At 42.1% G+C, this 16,078-nt stretch overlaps 1 protein-coding gene across 5 annotated transcripts in view; it reads left to right on the forward strand.

Annotated features, from left to right (window-relative positions):
• Positions 1-7,324: 7,324 nt before the first annotated feature.
• The window catches only part of LOC139446206 (CD151 antigen-like), a 74,817-nt gene continuing 66,063 nt past the window's right edge, over positions 7,325-16,078 (forward strand). For 3 of the 5 annotated variants that reach the window (XM_071227521.1, XM_071227524.1, XM_071227526.1), the window contains exon 1: positions 10,346-10,540. In XM_071227521.1, the coding sequence (XP_071083622.1) occupies positions 10,517-10,540 (24 nt within the window). In that variant the 5' untranslated portion in view covers positions 10,346-10,516. Of the gene's footprint in view, positions 7,387-10,345; positions 10,541-16,078 lie in introns of those variants that run through there. The other 2 variants (XM_071227520.1, XM_071227522.1) reach the window with 1 other exon arrangement.

Raw genomic sequence — 16,078 nt, forward strand, 5'->3', positions numbered from 1 at the left:
CCCAAGGTCGACGTGCCTACGTGCGCTTTTACACCTGAACATGAACACGTACGTCATTCAAAATGATCCTGTCATTCATTTGCGAAAAATCAAACGCAACAAAAAATTATCGCCCTTGTGCTGTTTTCTCCTTAACGCGAATTCGACAATTGCGTCTTCGTGACTACAACCTTGTGACAGGTGTGTCAGTGTATATAAACCTATACGTATGCATACCTTTACCTGTTAACACATGTCTGCTCTTTTTTTGAAACAGTTAATATCCAATAAGTCCAAACACTGTATTGTTCAGGCAGTGGGTTAGCCAGGTGGTTTAAATTTCTCTCACCCTGCTTAAAATCAATGTACGACTTGCTGCATGGTTACGATGTACAATTTCCAAAAGCAGTGTAAAACCACTCAGACGGATAAATTCACAACTTTAACACCGGGGGCAAAGGAAGTACCCGGCCTAAGTGCAGGACGCGATTTACTCTGATCGACTGGTTTTCAAATAATCTGCAGATGCTCCCAATTACCATTACGAAATGGAAGATTAACATGCCTCGCAGAGAACTCCAAGAAATGCATGTTGCAAATTAAATCCGAGAAACGGAATTGGTCCGTAATCACTACATCCATGAAAAGCCCGAAATGTTATCTCGAGTTGTTGATTCTAAATATAGGACGTCCAGTACAGAATAAAATCGGTATGAATTTCGCAAATAATAGCGATTAATTTCCGCCTAGAGGGACATCTGGTATGCAATTGCTTATGGTGTATCGAGATCAAAGTTTAAAGGGAGTGGAAAACCTGAAATATTCTCGCAAAGTAGATTAATGGGGACCGCGTGGTAATGATGCGATGATACCGAGAGAATATAGATTGTGTTGTTTGAAAGTTCACAGGGATGATATTTTGATAAGGGTTAACTTTTTTCAACCCACTACAGGTTAATAGCGATGTTGTACAAAATCATGATGTAGTCCCAGAAGTGAGCGGCAGCGTAATGACAGCGTATTTCATATAGCTTCCTGTGTTACGGCACCGGGACACGGACACGTTGGCCATCTAAGGATCTATGGAAAATAATATTTATAAAGAAAAAATGTGTGGAGCATACATAAAATACAACCCAGGGACACAATAGATGAAATATTTAGTGTGCTTTGACAGGTCAACGTCGCCAGGTAATGCGCACAAGTTAGTAACGCCCTGTATAACACTTGGCGACAGGGGTTTGACTCAAAGTACATTTACAATAGGTTTCATAGCTATTAATGCAATAAAAACAATATATCATTTTCTCTGTATTTTGTCATGATTTTCTAACCTGTAAATTATCTGTCGATCCTGTTCAAACCACAGGTACGAGCGTAGCAATATCTTTGTTCAGTTAGTTTTCGTGATTAACAAAACATTAACGCGAAAAAGAAAAGGCCCAAACGGACTTTATTTCCAATAGTACAGTATATACAAAGGATATGCGCTTTATTCGTGTTTGTAGCTCACTCTTCGGCAAGTGTGAGATACCGTTGAGGTGCTGTTTCACCTAAAATCCCATTTGCTCAGTCTACAAGTGTGATGTGCTGTCGAGGTGCTGATTTACCCTAAGATCACCGTAGCTCAATCTACCACAAGTGTGAGATGCTGTCGAGGTGCTGTTCTGCCCTAGAATACCCGTAGCTTAACCTACGACAAATATGATATGCTGTCGAGGTGCTGATTTACCCTTAAATCATTGTAGCTCAATCTACCACAAGTGTGAGATGCTGTCGAGGTGCTGTTCTGCCCTAGAATACCCGCAGCTCAACCTACGACAAATATGATATGCTGTCGAGGTGCTGATTTACCCTAAAACCATTGTAGCTCAATCTACGACAAGTGTGAGATGCTGTCGAGGTGCTTTTTTACCCTAAAATACCCAACATATTTCTATTCACGACAGTACAGGATAGTTGTTTACAATAACAATCACTGGATAGTCTGGTCCAGGCTCGATCAGCTACAGGCTGCCGTCATAATAGTTCGAATATTGGTGAGTATGGTGTTAAACAAAGAACAAAGAAACAAACTGATGTTAACATGTCGATTACAGCAATGCCAGTTTGTCGCACTTCGCTTCAGAGTTCACATTTTGTTATGAATCACTGATTGTCTTTATCAAAACAAGACAAATTGGCAATCGCCAAGACCTATATTTTCTTGCGATGACTGCAGCGTGAAACCCATTCACATGCTTCCGCATCCTTACTCATCTTGTTGAAGATGTCCCCATACAAGACTTTGATAAGATCTGCCCATCAGGTTTCTCCATGAAATCCAGACCAGTACACTCCATGCAATTTGCATACAAATCGAACGAGGGATGTTAACGGCCAAGGTCATTGTCACTGTCATTTCATTAGTCTTTCCAATACGGCGTGTTAATAGAATTAACTGGATATCGCTGCTAAACAATCACTACATAAGTGTGGCAATTCTTCTGGATTAAAGTGTCCTCGCAGGTCCATGATACTATTGCTGAACCCTCTTGACAAAAGTGTTTCGTTTGGAAAGAAAATTCATGGGAATGATGGTGTTTTTGATCAATGGTAGGAGCTGAATGATGAAACGTCTGATAATGCTATGATTATATTGTCCTGCTCGCTCCAGGACCGGATAGAACGATATTCCTAGAACACGTGTCTTGTTATGTGTCCTTTCTATACTGTATTTCAAAAGAATGTTACAACTGGAGTTGGCATTAGTGGTGTGAACACCCGACTGCCCAGCGCCACTAGTGAGGAACACCATGTTAAATCAGGACGTGTCAGCTTGATGAGTAGGGAAAGCCTTAACTTCTTCGGTGTAACCCAGGGATACTGGTGTGGTGCTGACAAAAACCTAAAACAGAATCAGGGCGAGCTGGAATTCGAACCCAAGGCCATTCGCCTCTGGCACAAGCTTCTCACAGCGATAGTCCGTTCGCGGAGCTCTCTATACTCGAGTGTAACGAAGGTGTCACGCGCTGGGAAGGAGCTTGGCTTCTGGCAATCCTAAGGGACACAACTCTGCACACGAATTCCGGTGCCTTAGAAGTCCAGATCACCCGTGACCCCCGTTCCGCCACTAACAATATAGGCTGTTGGCCAACCTTCGTAATGTGATGAAGGATGACCTAGCCTCATGACCCCAAGTTATGCTCTGGCTCTTTGTAACCGAAACTCCTTTGATGTAGTTTGTCTGAACACGTTTGGTTGTTTCCAAGGGTATACCATTAGTGTTTGATCCAAAACAAACCGGAATTAAATTCATCAAGGAATCTCAACCTTCAGTTATCCCTGTACATCTACGCTAACTCAAACAGCTCTGTCGATCGGCCTTAAATGTATTAGTTTTTTTCCTCGTATAAGCAAAATCTTATGGAAAAGATTCTATTTCGATAAGAAACTATTCACGAACTATGTTCGATCTCGGAACAAGAAAATGCAGGTTACTTTCATGGTATTGATCTCAGATCTCAATGGCTCGCCTTACGTGCCTTTAGATAATCCAGACGGTTCTGTCTTCATGCTAAGATACCTCCCTCAGCATTCGACAAATTGTGTCTTCATGCTTTCATAAATCTCTCAGAATTGGGCAGATTGTGTGTTCATGCTAATGCACGTCTATCAGTGAAATCTTACATGTTGTTTAACGCCGCAGTTTGAGGCTTGATTACAGTTCAGATATTGATAGCAGTAGGTCACTATCCCGATCGTTTTAATCAAGTCTGGCGTCATGCATGGGGTACACAAAGGATATAGTATATAGTGTGAAAATAGTTTATTGCAATAACCTAAAGCGACGAATAAAGGAAACGCTACCAGCCAAGATTGTTTGTTCTTAATAACAGTACCAATGTCAAGGAAGATACTTGTATTGTCAAAAGACAATTTCAACATCATTAAAAATCATGCCGAGAATAAGAATACAAATTAAGGTAGTGTGTCCACATTTTGGAGGATGGGGTCAGTTGTTCTGAATTCGATCAATCATCAAGGCTAAAATCAGCACACGAAACTACTCCCTTTAATCCCTTAGAATGTCACATTTGTCAGTCAGTACCGTGTATGCCTACCACGGGCACCAATGGGCGCCCCAAGGCAAGATTTTGTATGGGGCCTTATTGTGTTATCTTGTGAAAACAGAGTCTGGGGATTCTGTTGCAAGAACGACAATACAACAGGTCAGAGAAATTCGTTAATGTAAAGTTGTTCAGTGATGCTTCCTCCCAAAATCGCCAGATCTGTCTTGACAGCGCTACAGGTGCTACCTTGACAGGGCTACAGATGATACCTTGACAGGGCTACAGATGCCACCTTGACAGGGCTACAGATGATACCTTGACAGTGCTACAGATGCCACCTTGACAGTGCTACAGATGATACATTGACAGGGCTACAGATGATACCTTGACAGGGCTCTACAGATGCCACCTTGACAGGGCTACAGGTGATACCTTGACAGTGCTACAGATGCTACCTTGACAGGGCTACAGGTGATACCTTGACAGGGCTACAGATGCCACATTGACAGGGCTACAGGTGATACCTTGACAGTGCTACAGATGCCACCTTGACAGTGCTACAGATGATACATTGACAGGGCTACAGATGATACCTTGACAGGGCTACAGATGCCACCTTGACAGGGCTACAGGTGATACCTTGACAGGGCTACAGATGCTACCTTGACAGGGATACAGATGCTACCTTGACAGGGCTACAGATGCCACATTGACAGGGCTACAGGTGATACCTTGACAGTGCTACAGATGCCACCTTTACAGTGCTACAGATGATACATTGACAGGGCTACAGATGATACCTTGACAGGGCTACAGATGCCACCTTGACAGGGCTACAGGTGATACCTTGACAGGGCTACAGATGCTACCTTGACAGGGCTACAGATGCCACCTTGACAGTGCTACAGATGATACATTGACAGGGCTACAGATGATACCTTGACAGGGATACAGATGCTACCTTGACAGGGCTACAGATGCCACCTTGACAGGGCTACAGGTGATACCTTGACAGTGCTACAGATGATACATTGACAGGGCTACAGATGCTACCTTGACAGGGTTACAGATGCTACCTTGACAGGGCTACAGGTGATACCTTGACAGGGCTACAGATGCTACCTTGACAGGGCTACAGATGCTACCTTGACAGGGCTACAGATGCCACCGTGACAGGGCTACAGGTGATACCTTGACAGTGCTACAGATGCCACCTTGACAGTGCTACAGATGCCACCTTGACAGTGCTACAGATGCTACCTTGACAGGGCTACAGATGCTACCTTGACAGGGCTACAGATGATACCTTGACAGGGCTCTACAGATGATACCTTGACAGGGCTCTACAGATGATACCTTGACAGGGCTACAGATGATACCTTGACAGGGCTCTACAGATGCTACCTTGACAGGGCTCTACAGATGATACCTTGACAGGGCTACAGATGCCACCTTGACAGGGCTAAAGATGCTACCTTGACAGGGCTACAGATGCTACCTTGACAGGGCTACAGATGCTACCTTGACAGGGCTACAGATGCTACCTTGACAGGGCTACAGATGCTACATTGACAGGGCTACAGATGCCACATTGACAGGGCTACAGATGCTACCTTGACAGGGTTACAGATGCTACCTTGACAGTGCTACAGATGCTACCTTGACAGGGCTACAGATGCCACCTTGACAGGGCTACATATGATACCTTGACAGTGCTACAGATGCTACCTTGACAGTGCTACAGATGCTACCTTGACAGGGCTACAGATGCCACATTGACAGGGCTCCAGATGCCACATTGACAGGGCTACAGATGCTACCTTGACAGGGCTACAGATGCCACCTTGACAGGGCTACAGATGCCACCTTGACAGGGCTCCAGATGCCACATTGACAGGGCTCCAGATGCCACATTGACAGGGCTACAGATGCTACCTTGACAGGGCTACAGATGCCACATTGACAGGGCTACAGATGCTACATTGACAGGGCTACAGATGATACCTGGACAGGGTTACAGATGACACCAACAATGTGACGTTCGTTTTCTTGGTCGTTCTCCTGGACGGCGGCAGACATAAATTGCTCGGAAAAGCTGGATTCTGTTCTCTTCTGTGAATATGCCTCTTTGCAAGTTTCTGTTCTGCCAGCGTTTCAGTGTTCGATCCTATCGATGTCTGTTTTCCGGTGTCGGCGTTACGTGTCGTAGTCGTTTCCAAGGTCTGATGTTGTGACACTGTCCAGCGACTGACATGCAGATTGTCGCAGCTGATGCTGTCACCGTGATGATACCTCCAATGGAGGATACGTATGCAGCGTTTTCCTGGGTGGTGGTGACAGGAGGTCACTCCTAAACCTGTCTGGAAAGTTATCTATGATTCCATATGGTCGATCACTGTAAACGCCGCCAAAGTTTCACTTCAAACCCAAGTTACTCTGATCTGGGTACTGTAGCACGTGCATTACTTATCAAATGGTTATGGTTGTGTGTGTGTGTGTGTGTGTGTGTGTGTGTGTGTGTGTGTGTGTGTGAGAGAGGGGGAGGGGGGGGAGGCTGTTACCATTCTGTAACATTCTGGACATATCTGTTAATTTTCATAAAACATTCAAAATATTTTGCTTATTTCTTAAAATCTGCAGATCCTGTGTTTGTTATCCATCGTCACAAGACAGAACTTGATCAGGTCCTCATCGAAACACACTTTACGAAAGAAGACAAACCAGAACTGTGTGTTCATGGGAAGTATTATCGGTTGAAGACACAGTGTTTCTTCATTGCAGCATACGTTTCTCAGATCAATGAGACAGCTCGTAGGTTACATAGCCTCCCCTGCCATGTAAACAGATGTAGAAATGATTCGTGGCATTACCAACCTATTAAACCAGGCTAACTCCGTCTGGAAACCCTTTAGGTCTGAGCTTGATTAACAATGATCCATTATCATCTCAGGTGCTTTGCCATAATGCCGGCAGGGCACTTATTTATGCGTTCTTTCAACTTCGTTTTCTTGTAGAGTTTTTCCTACAATAATCTCATCCAAATAGCCACAAATGTTGTTTAAAGAGCAAGCTATCAGTTGTCCTATATGTCTGACGCTAAATCCAATAACTTGGCTTGGGACGTTTTCAGTACAATGACTTCCGACGCAAAACATAACCTCCGATCAATTCTGGATAACATCGGAGAGTCCTAAGTGATCGGGTCTTTTATCAATACATTGATTTCCGATGAAGGCGTATTTCGTCGGACGTCGTCGTGATTTACACTGTTGTTCTCCTAGCGCGCAGTTTGTGCGTCAAGATGGAGTCGACTTGGGACAGTGATACCGATGTTCCGAATGCAGAGGACAGGATGGTAAGTTCTGATTGTTTTCCCGCCGACGTCTGTTACTCGGCTAACAACAGTGCTGGCTTTTAACGTAGCATTGTCGGTTTTGATCTTAAGTAGTGGCTGGTGTAGCGTTCACTTCACGCGACAGGTGCGAATACAATTTGCTAAGGCTTAAGGGGAATAAGGAGGAATAAGAGTGTTACGAATAATGAGCAGAACATTTCACACTCTACGTCTTTTCGATGCTGAGGAAAAGTAGGATTAGTTAGCCAGAAGAGACAAGAAGGGGTGTTTTGATATTATTAAGCATGTTACCAAAGAGCACCTCAATAAGGAAACGTGTCACCTCTCCGCCGTCCTGGTTCAACACATGAACCCATGTAGGGACATGTTTTAATGAAAGGATAAAACAGGTTCGTCATTGTGTGAATTTGTAAGATAATGTGGTTTCATTGACGTATATAGAGACCTTATGTTATATCAGAGAGTGGTTACCGGAAATGTGCCCGACAGTGTTGGCCTTATATTACACTCTATCGTCTGACAGTTAATATTTCTGTATTATACCTAACAGTTATGGTCTTATATTCCTCTAGATCCCCTGACAGTGTAATGATATACTTAGCATTCATTCATGTCACCTGACGGTGTACATGTGCATCCTGACAGTGTACGTGTTATACTCTGTATTGATCCATATCACCTGACAGTGTATATATACATCCTGACAGTGTAGTGATATACTTAGCATTCATTCATGTCACCTGACAGTGTACATGCACATCCTGACAGTGTACGTGTTATACTCTGTATTGATCCATATCACCTGACAGTATATATATATATATATATATATATATATATATATATATATATATATTCTGACAGTGTACGTGTTATACTCTGTATTCATCCACATCACCTGACAGTGTATATATACATCCTGACAGTGTGCGTGTTATACTCTATATTGATTCATATCACCTGACAGTGTACATATTCATCCTGACAGTGTGCGTGTTATACTCTGTATTCATCCACATCACCTGACAGTGTTCATGTACATCCTGACAGTGCAAGCATTATATTCCGTTTCATAGCCTGATAGTTTAACCCGTATATGTGTTTTATCGTTGTCTAAGTATCAATTATGTAACCTATAAAGGTTTTCATTTCCTTTACAAACCCATCATAACAGGGCAAACGTTCTCATTTTGTACCAAGAGAGTGAAGATATGTCTTTTCCTATAAGGTCTCTGACAGTAAGTCATTGTTTTGCAATACAACTTGGGTTTTTCTTCCTCCGCGCACTAAACGTGTCACCCATTGAAATCTGTAGATAATCTTACTGACATTCTAAAGTCTGATGCTGATACAAGCTTAAGATAGAGGCTTTATTTACGTGCAAAGATGATAATCGACAAACGATAGAACACTTTAACCATTATCCAGAAGAACTGGATCTATAAGTACCAACCTGTGTTCGTGAGCTAGTAAACAGATCGTTTATTCTGCTGCCGACATAAGAAATGAATAATGCCTGTGTACCGATGGCGTGTATGGATCCTCATTGGGGGCCTTCTTGTAACTGTGTGGCATAACCATCTGAGGAACGAGAACACCTGAAGCCTGCTCTAACGCTACCACACTGCCGGGGAAGTATAACATTGATTTAAGACACAGACTTACACTGTACTGGAACACGAGCGTGTCATCAGCATTAGATTAAACTAGATGTCAAAGCCATCTTTGTCCTACTGAATACAGCATGGCGATCAATGCTACGTGTCGTGAGACTGTTGTGACTTATAAACAGTCGGGATTTGGAGAGCTGTGTGGAGAAATGGGTCGGATATATTGTGTCACTTGCAGAATCGATATTTTCTCCCTTGCTTTGACTTTATAAGAAATGCTGTGTTGTTATTCTGTGTTCTGGGAGACGACACTAGGTGCACGGACTTAAATTGGTTGTGTAGTTTTAGGACAGGCAATCAAATTGATAATGATTCATGCGGTATTGATATCGATATATGCATTATTAGGCTGCTGTAAAGTTAACTGTTCCCAATACATCTCGTTGCGGTTGTTCATAACACAAGATTACCATATCACTTTCCCAGCAATATCACGGCGATAGACCATGTAAACCGTTTATTCTACACCATATGAGCTGGTGTCTTGAGGTCACTATGTGAACATAAAACATCACCTAACCGTAATATTCTCGAAGCGCCGCGGGACTATCCTTAATGGCTATAGATCTCCAGGTATCATATTTTCTATACGATTGCTTTTACCGTGGCTAGGACATATTGTTTCGCAGACAGGGAAGATGACATTAAACCCCAATATGTTAATAATTAATAAAATATTATAGCTCGATAGTTATCACACCTTGGTAGATGTCTTCATATTCCATTTTTTTCATTTTCTTTCGAAAACATATTTATAATACTTTCGTCTAGAGATTGACATGTTAAAAAAGCAATCATGCCGAAATAACGCAAGCTGCTCCTCATCTGTGGTATAACGCGACACTGTTCTTTCCAAGAATTCAAGGAAATGATACATATGCCCCTTACATTAGGCCATCTATAACATTCTCCACAATGAACACCATACAAGGCCGGGGCAATGCCATTAACAATAAACTCTCCTTTTTCCGACTTAAGTGGCAGGGAATTCTTCCTCTCCATGTAAAGTAGCAATATACACCAACGATATCCCTTTTCAAGCATCAGTTAAGACCCTATGTTCGATCGCTCCGGATTTAATCTGAGTTGTATTCTGATCACTTAGAGCAAGCTTCCACCGAGGACGTTCCCCACCATATCAACACATGGTTCGCCTGGGAAACCCTTAAGTTGATAGCGCTTAAATTGGAAACCCTCATTCGCTTCTCCACGGTTGCCTTGGAAACGGAATGACGAAGGGAATCTTTGATATATATCGTCCGTTTTGTTGGTAGGGGGGAATTCTCTCTGCGAGTAAGCTCAGACAGCCGGGAACTGCCAGGCCATGTTTCAAAATACCGTATAGAGTTCAAACATCGTGAAAAAAGGCTGTAGCTTTTTAGCAGAGTCGCTGTTGATTTGAAAAGCAGGCTAGTGTTTTTGAGTAAGGATTACCAGTGGGTTATACGGGACTATCTTCGATGCAGCAGGAACAAGACCGAGACGTGAGTAGGCTTCCAGTTTTACTGCACTGTTAATTCTCTTCTGTAATTTCAAAAGTTAACAAAAGAATTCGCAACCATGGCAACTGCCCAGTAAAGTGTGTTTTATCTTGATGATGCAGGTTTTGAAGTGTGTATATACAATTACGGTCTGGAATACCGAGGAACGTATTGTCTGTCTAATACACTAATATTTGTGTATCGAATGTTGCCTTTTTCCACACAGGCATGTAAACGGTATGAGGGAAGATGTGGGCGTGGCTGTATGGAGGGGCAAAGTTAAATACTCATGAACCATGACATGCACCTATGTCTTTATTTACCTGTAGAAAGAGCCTTAATACAACATGTATCTGCAGGATATGAACGTGTATTGGAAGTCTATGGTGTATGTCTCTGTCATACACTTTTCTTTATAGTGGGAATGCGAGGACAGGAAGTGCTGTCCATTGATGAACGGGCGTGCCACGCTTGACTTGTTTAAAGGCAAACCAATAATTATCTCCCACTGCTATCGTGAGTTCCATGAATTCCACCACCTTCTCACCCCTCCAGGCCAGCTCGGCATATTTGCACTTGACATACACTTGTGTTAATCATGAAATATTCCAGCTATCAAGCAGGGGCTGAAGTTCAATATGGGTAAATGTAGACGCGCCTTACATACTCCACTACCCCATGCATTCATGCCGTGTGCCAAGCGTTCCAGCTGGGTTAACTGACAGAACCTACGTTTTCCTCATGCTAAGAGCTCCACTCAAAATACCTTATAACATCATTTTAATTGACTTCACTTGTCTCGTTGTTGCAGCCTCCAGCTGTGTGTTTACTAGTAACGATCAACCGTTTCCTGTAGGTATTATACCACCTTGGATTTTGCAATTTTATAAATATTTTTGAACTTTTCATTCAATTAGGATTTAAAATAGGAGTAAATGTCAAGGGGTTCAGAAATCTGATTAGTTACATGTTTTCCCACCGTGTAGGATGGTGTTGCCGCAGCAGCTGCAATCATCAGCCTGAACAGCATCTCTAGCTTTAAAACACCTCGCGGAGACCGGGTCAATGTTGGCTTCACGGGATCCTGCAATGAATTCATAACGTACAGATTGCACATGCAAATTACTTACACCTGGGTGGCCGAGTCATCTGAGGCGCTGCCATTAGTTGTGCAGGGTTGCGTCCCTTGAGCACTCAAGAAACTTATTTTTGTCGAGGTTCGAATCCCGGTTCGCTCCAGTTATATTTCTATGCTTGTCAGCACCATAATTTCACCGCAGTGGTAAACGTCTTCGACCAGCATAACTTGGCGCTTTCCTCCTATATTAAGCTAACACTCTATGATTTAACTGGAATAATGTTATATACCCATCATATATTAGTATAAAACGGCGTTTCAGTGTAACGTTGGGGAAAATGCCCACTTCAAACTGTGACACAGATGAATTCCAGATCAAGGATAGTAATAGCTGCTGTTCTAATATTATCTATCGGATTCTAGTCGAACATACGACAGTGAATGTAGAGTAAAGGGACACAACTCTGCACAAGAAATGTACACAGACTTTTGTGCCACCCATACTCATGGCCACTTACTTTTAGTGCGTCAGTCATCCCTGACGAAAAATCTTATCTAACAAAGAAATTAAAAGATTTATCGATCTTGTATTGTAGTATCCTTCGGTAAATGTGTATGTAGAGAGAAATGACATTTCCATGATAACATCAGCATTGGAATTTCTCATTTCCGCGACCACCGTTTAGGGACAGCTGCTACAGCGCATATCAGCATATACTCATGTATACCTGTTGATCAAGGTGTATATGAAGCTTTGCATTTATGTCTAAACTCGTCTCTCTCAAAGGGGTTGCTACAGCGTGAAAACATCGGTGCTGTTAGATGGTATGGTGGAAGCCTTGTGGTTAAGGCGTTTGCTTATCGCGACGAAAATATGAGTTCCAGTGTTCTTTTGCAGAGCATTCAGCATGTCCATCTCTCTGCAGTTTGTAATGCAACATTTATCAGCCAGATGTATTTTCCTAACCGATGTCATATTACTAACCATTTATATAGTTCTATGATACCTGTAGTGGTCCAGCCATAAAACCTATGGATGGGTGTACCACCCCAGATTAATGCCGGTGTTATTTTGCTACCCTACTGAGATACCAAGCCGCAGTTTAACATGGATACCCTAATCTGACACAGTATACTGACTCCCAGCCGACCAGTTCTTCTCTTATCCCCATAATGCCACATGGCAGGCAGGGCAACAACAAGTGCTGTCATTTAACAGAGGATGTAGCAATGGTAATGAATGCAAGCTACCAGGATTCAGTGAACACTAACTAAAAATATTCGAGTATATTACCTAAATGTATAATTGTTTTGTTTGATTTGTTGTCGTCTGTAATTTCAAAATTTACGTTTTAATAAATACATTGGCGTAACGGGTCATAATGTTTAAATAGTTTATTTCCTGAGAGCTGTAAACACGTGAACTGATTGGAAGATTTAGACAAACGATTTACAAGTCGATGTTAACATGACAGTACTTACGTTGAGCACTCATATTTCGCAAGCATACATTTGTAATATTTGTAAAATATTTCTCCCTAACTCTATCTATTTTAGCCTGTGTGCAAATTTGTAGTACTTGAAGTCGCAGGCAAGGCAATGGAGGACATACAAATTTTGATGCATCTGTGTGTCAGTCTAATTGTCTGTAACGCAACCAGGGCAAGGACAGATATTTCGATCATCTACAATGCTTTAGTCAGTGACTTCGATGGACATACACGCACTTACTCTTACGTCGTCGCTAAAGGCCTCATAATGGTGATTAGCATGTTCCCAATCGCTCACCACATGTGCAAAAACAATCCTTAAAAAATACCCACCATTCCCTTTGATCTCTTCCAATTCAGATTTTTTAGCAAAGAAACAATCAAATCGTGTCCGTTCTTACCACACACTGAAATCAAGTAAGCTAGTTTCATTGGAAAATAAACAAGTTTGTATAGAAATGTAATTACTATACCACATAAACGGCCCCATTTGGTCAGAATAATCCAACTCCACGTGATTAATACCAGGACCTTGTGCAAGGCGTATAGGGCACACGATCGATAACCGGTTCAATAATTAGATTTATTGGTTCAAAGGGACACGTTGCCACCATGCATAAGCAGAGAGAACTTTGATTAACCCCGGCTATAATTATTGGTCAAGGTTTCAGCTGAATATTTCCAAATAATATTTCTATCATCAGCCCATTTGCTAAAAAGGACATTGTACTGTATAATGGTTTTATATCCGCATCTTCAATACTTCACGGGATTGTGGTGTTTTTTCCCTGTGTGGTGTTTATCTAAGGCTAATATAGAATGAATAGTGGGTGAGTGTAGGTTTATGCCGCCATAAGAAATATATCGATAATATCACGGCGGGGCGCATCAAAAACAGTTTTAACATATAAAACAGATGTTGGTTATCGAACGTGAGTGGCCAGTACTTTAACCATATGACTTCCCATTCATCCCCACAGAACGTATAATATACACAGGTAAAAACATTAAGGTGCTAACGTGAAATATGTATGATGGATAGGGATGTTTGTATGTTGGAGATATGTTCACAATGTTTGGTAAACAGAGGTGACTATGAATAAGCAGGCTACGATTGCTATATTGACTTGTAGAGTGATATGGAAGTCTTTTACACTACACCTCTTACCTGCCTCTTTAGTCTGTGCCTAAGATAAACAAACAAATAATCATCTGAAGTCAGAAACACAGACAGAGCATTTTAAACCTGTCAATCTACAAATGACGAAGTTGGCACATGACCAAGTCTAGCGGAGCAGAAACCTCGCCGCGGCTGTCTGAGGAACTGAAGAGATGGGGGTACGTAAATCTCTTCAAACTAACAGTATCCTATGAAATTTGCAACATGGTTTATCTTTTACCCGATCAAACGGATAAGAGGAGTTTGTTGTAGGTAGTTGAGAGGAGTAAGAGGCTGTATTAGTCATAGCCGAACCTTTAGATCCAACGTACAACCCCTATTCAAAATCTTTGGAGTGATCGTTCATTAACTTATTCCATATTGTAGTTTGCTTTTGAGTAAGGGTTTTACATCTGACGAATATGCATGTCAACCTATTAGCTTTACTTAATGAGCTATTTTATAGACCACAAAGCGTTCGCAACGTTACGACCTTTCGTACGTCTATAGTTTATCAAAACAGTGAAGGTCCGGGTTAAGATTGGTCTTCAGCAACCTATGCTTGTCGTAAGAGCCGTGGTCAGGCGTGATCGGGTGGTCAGGCTTGATGACTTGATTGATGCATGTCAACGTAGATGCGTAGACTGATGCTAATGATGTCAATCACTTTATTGTCTGGTCCATACTCGACCGCCGTCATATAGCTGAAATATTGCTGAGTGTGGCGTTAAACAACAAACACACAGGCAAAAGGTTATCGAAGGCTTACGAAGGTCGTAGCGATACGAAAGCATTGGGGATCGGGCCCCAGGTAGGTGGTGTTTATACTGACCATGGAGATGTGTGACTAGAAGTTCAACATTAAAAACTTGTTAGTAGGAGGCAGGTGTGGTTGGTTTACAGGACCTCCGCGATAACGCTTGTCTTCATAGACACAGGCCGTCTTGTTTCCAACATTGCGGCTTTCTTTGCCAGGCTCCGTACTGTGCGCTCCTCATTTTGATTCCTACGTGTCCTTTGGTATCCATTAACCCACAGTGTGTTTACATGATTACCTCTATAACGAGCACTGTAAAGAGCCCTGGGTCGCTATTATTCCCTGCATATTCCCCTGTGGTGCTGCTGCGGGACTATTTTATATTCTTGTGATTGGAAGTCGGACTCTGCTTCAGTGAACCAGGTGCTCTCGCATCTTTTGTTGTGATCGGAATCCTTCTGTTTAAAACGTGCAAGGAGTCTTATTTCGCTGTTTGTTCCAATACTGATGTAAGCAAACACACGGATATTTGCGTGCTGATTATTTTAACTTTTCTAAAAACCATTCGGGCGATGTCATGTCGAGACACAAATGTTTGCTTTCATAAGCTCTTTGTTTTATATCAGCAACGCAGTGCAAAGTGCAATTACATATATTTGTTAGTGTATGTGTGTTTTTTCAATTGAAAGTGACAATACTACGCGTCTATAGTCATCAAACCAGTCAGATAACTGCGTCTGTCAGTCTGTCTGGTGAAAGAGAGTCATTTCAGGACATGGGACATTTGTGAGGTGTCCGAAAAGAACATTTCGGCACTGAATGGAGCTTTGACAAAATCATTGTTGGAATGCGTCAGTCAGTGGCTGGTTTTGTAGACGAAACATTCTTTTTCAGAGTATGGTAAAAATAGGCCATAGAAACAACACCGTTCCTATAGAATCATTGACTTTGTAGTCACTGAAGGTTGTGGCATTAGTTTAATGGTTTATATGTTTATCGGTATCCAAGGCATCTTATTTCCGTTCTTCTGATCCCATGGTTTCATTCGCACCATGCT

Source organism: Haliotis cracherodii, unplaced genomic scaffold (genome assembly GCF_022045235.1).
Source record: "Haliotis cracherodii isolate W230 unplaced genomic scaffold, xgHalCrac1.p SCAF_6, whole genome shotgun sequence".
Classification (NCBI taxonomy): Eukaryota; Metazoa; Mollusca; class Gastropoda; order Lepetellida; family Haliotidae; genus Haliotis; species Haliotis cracherodii.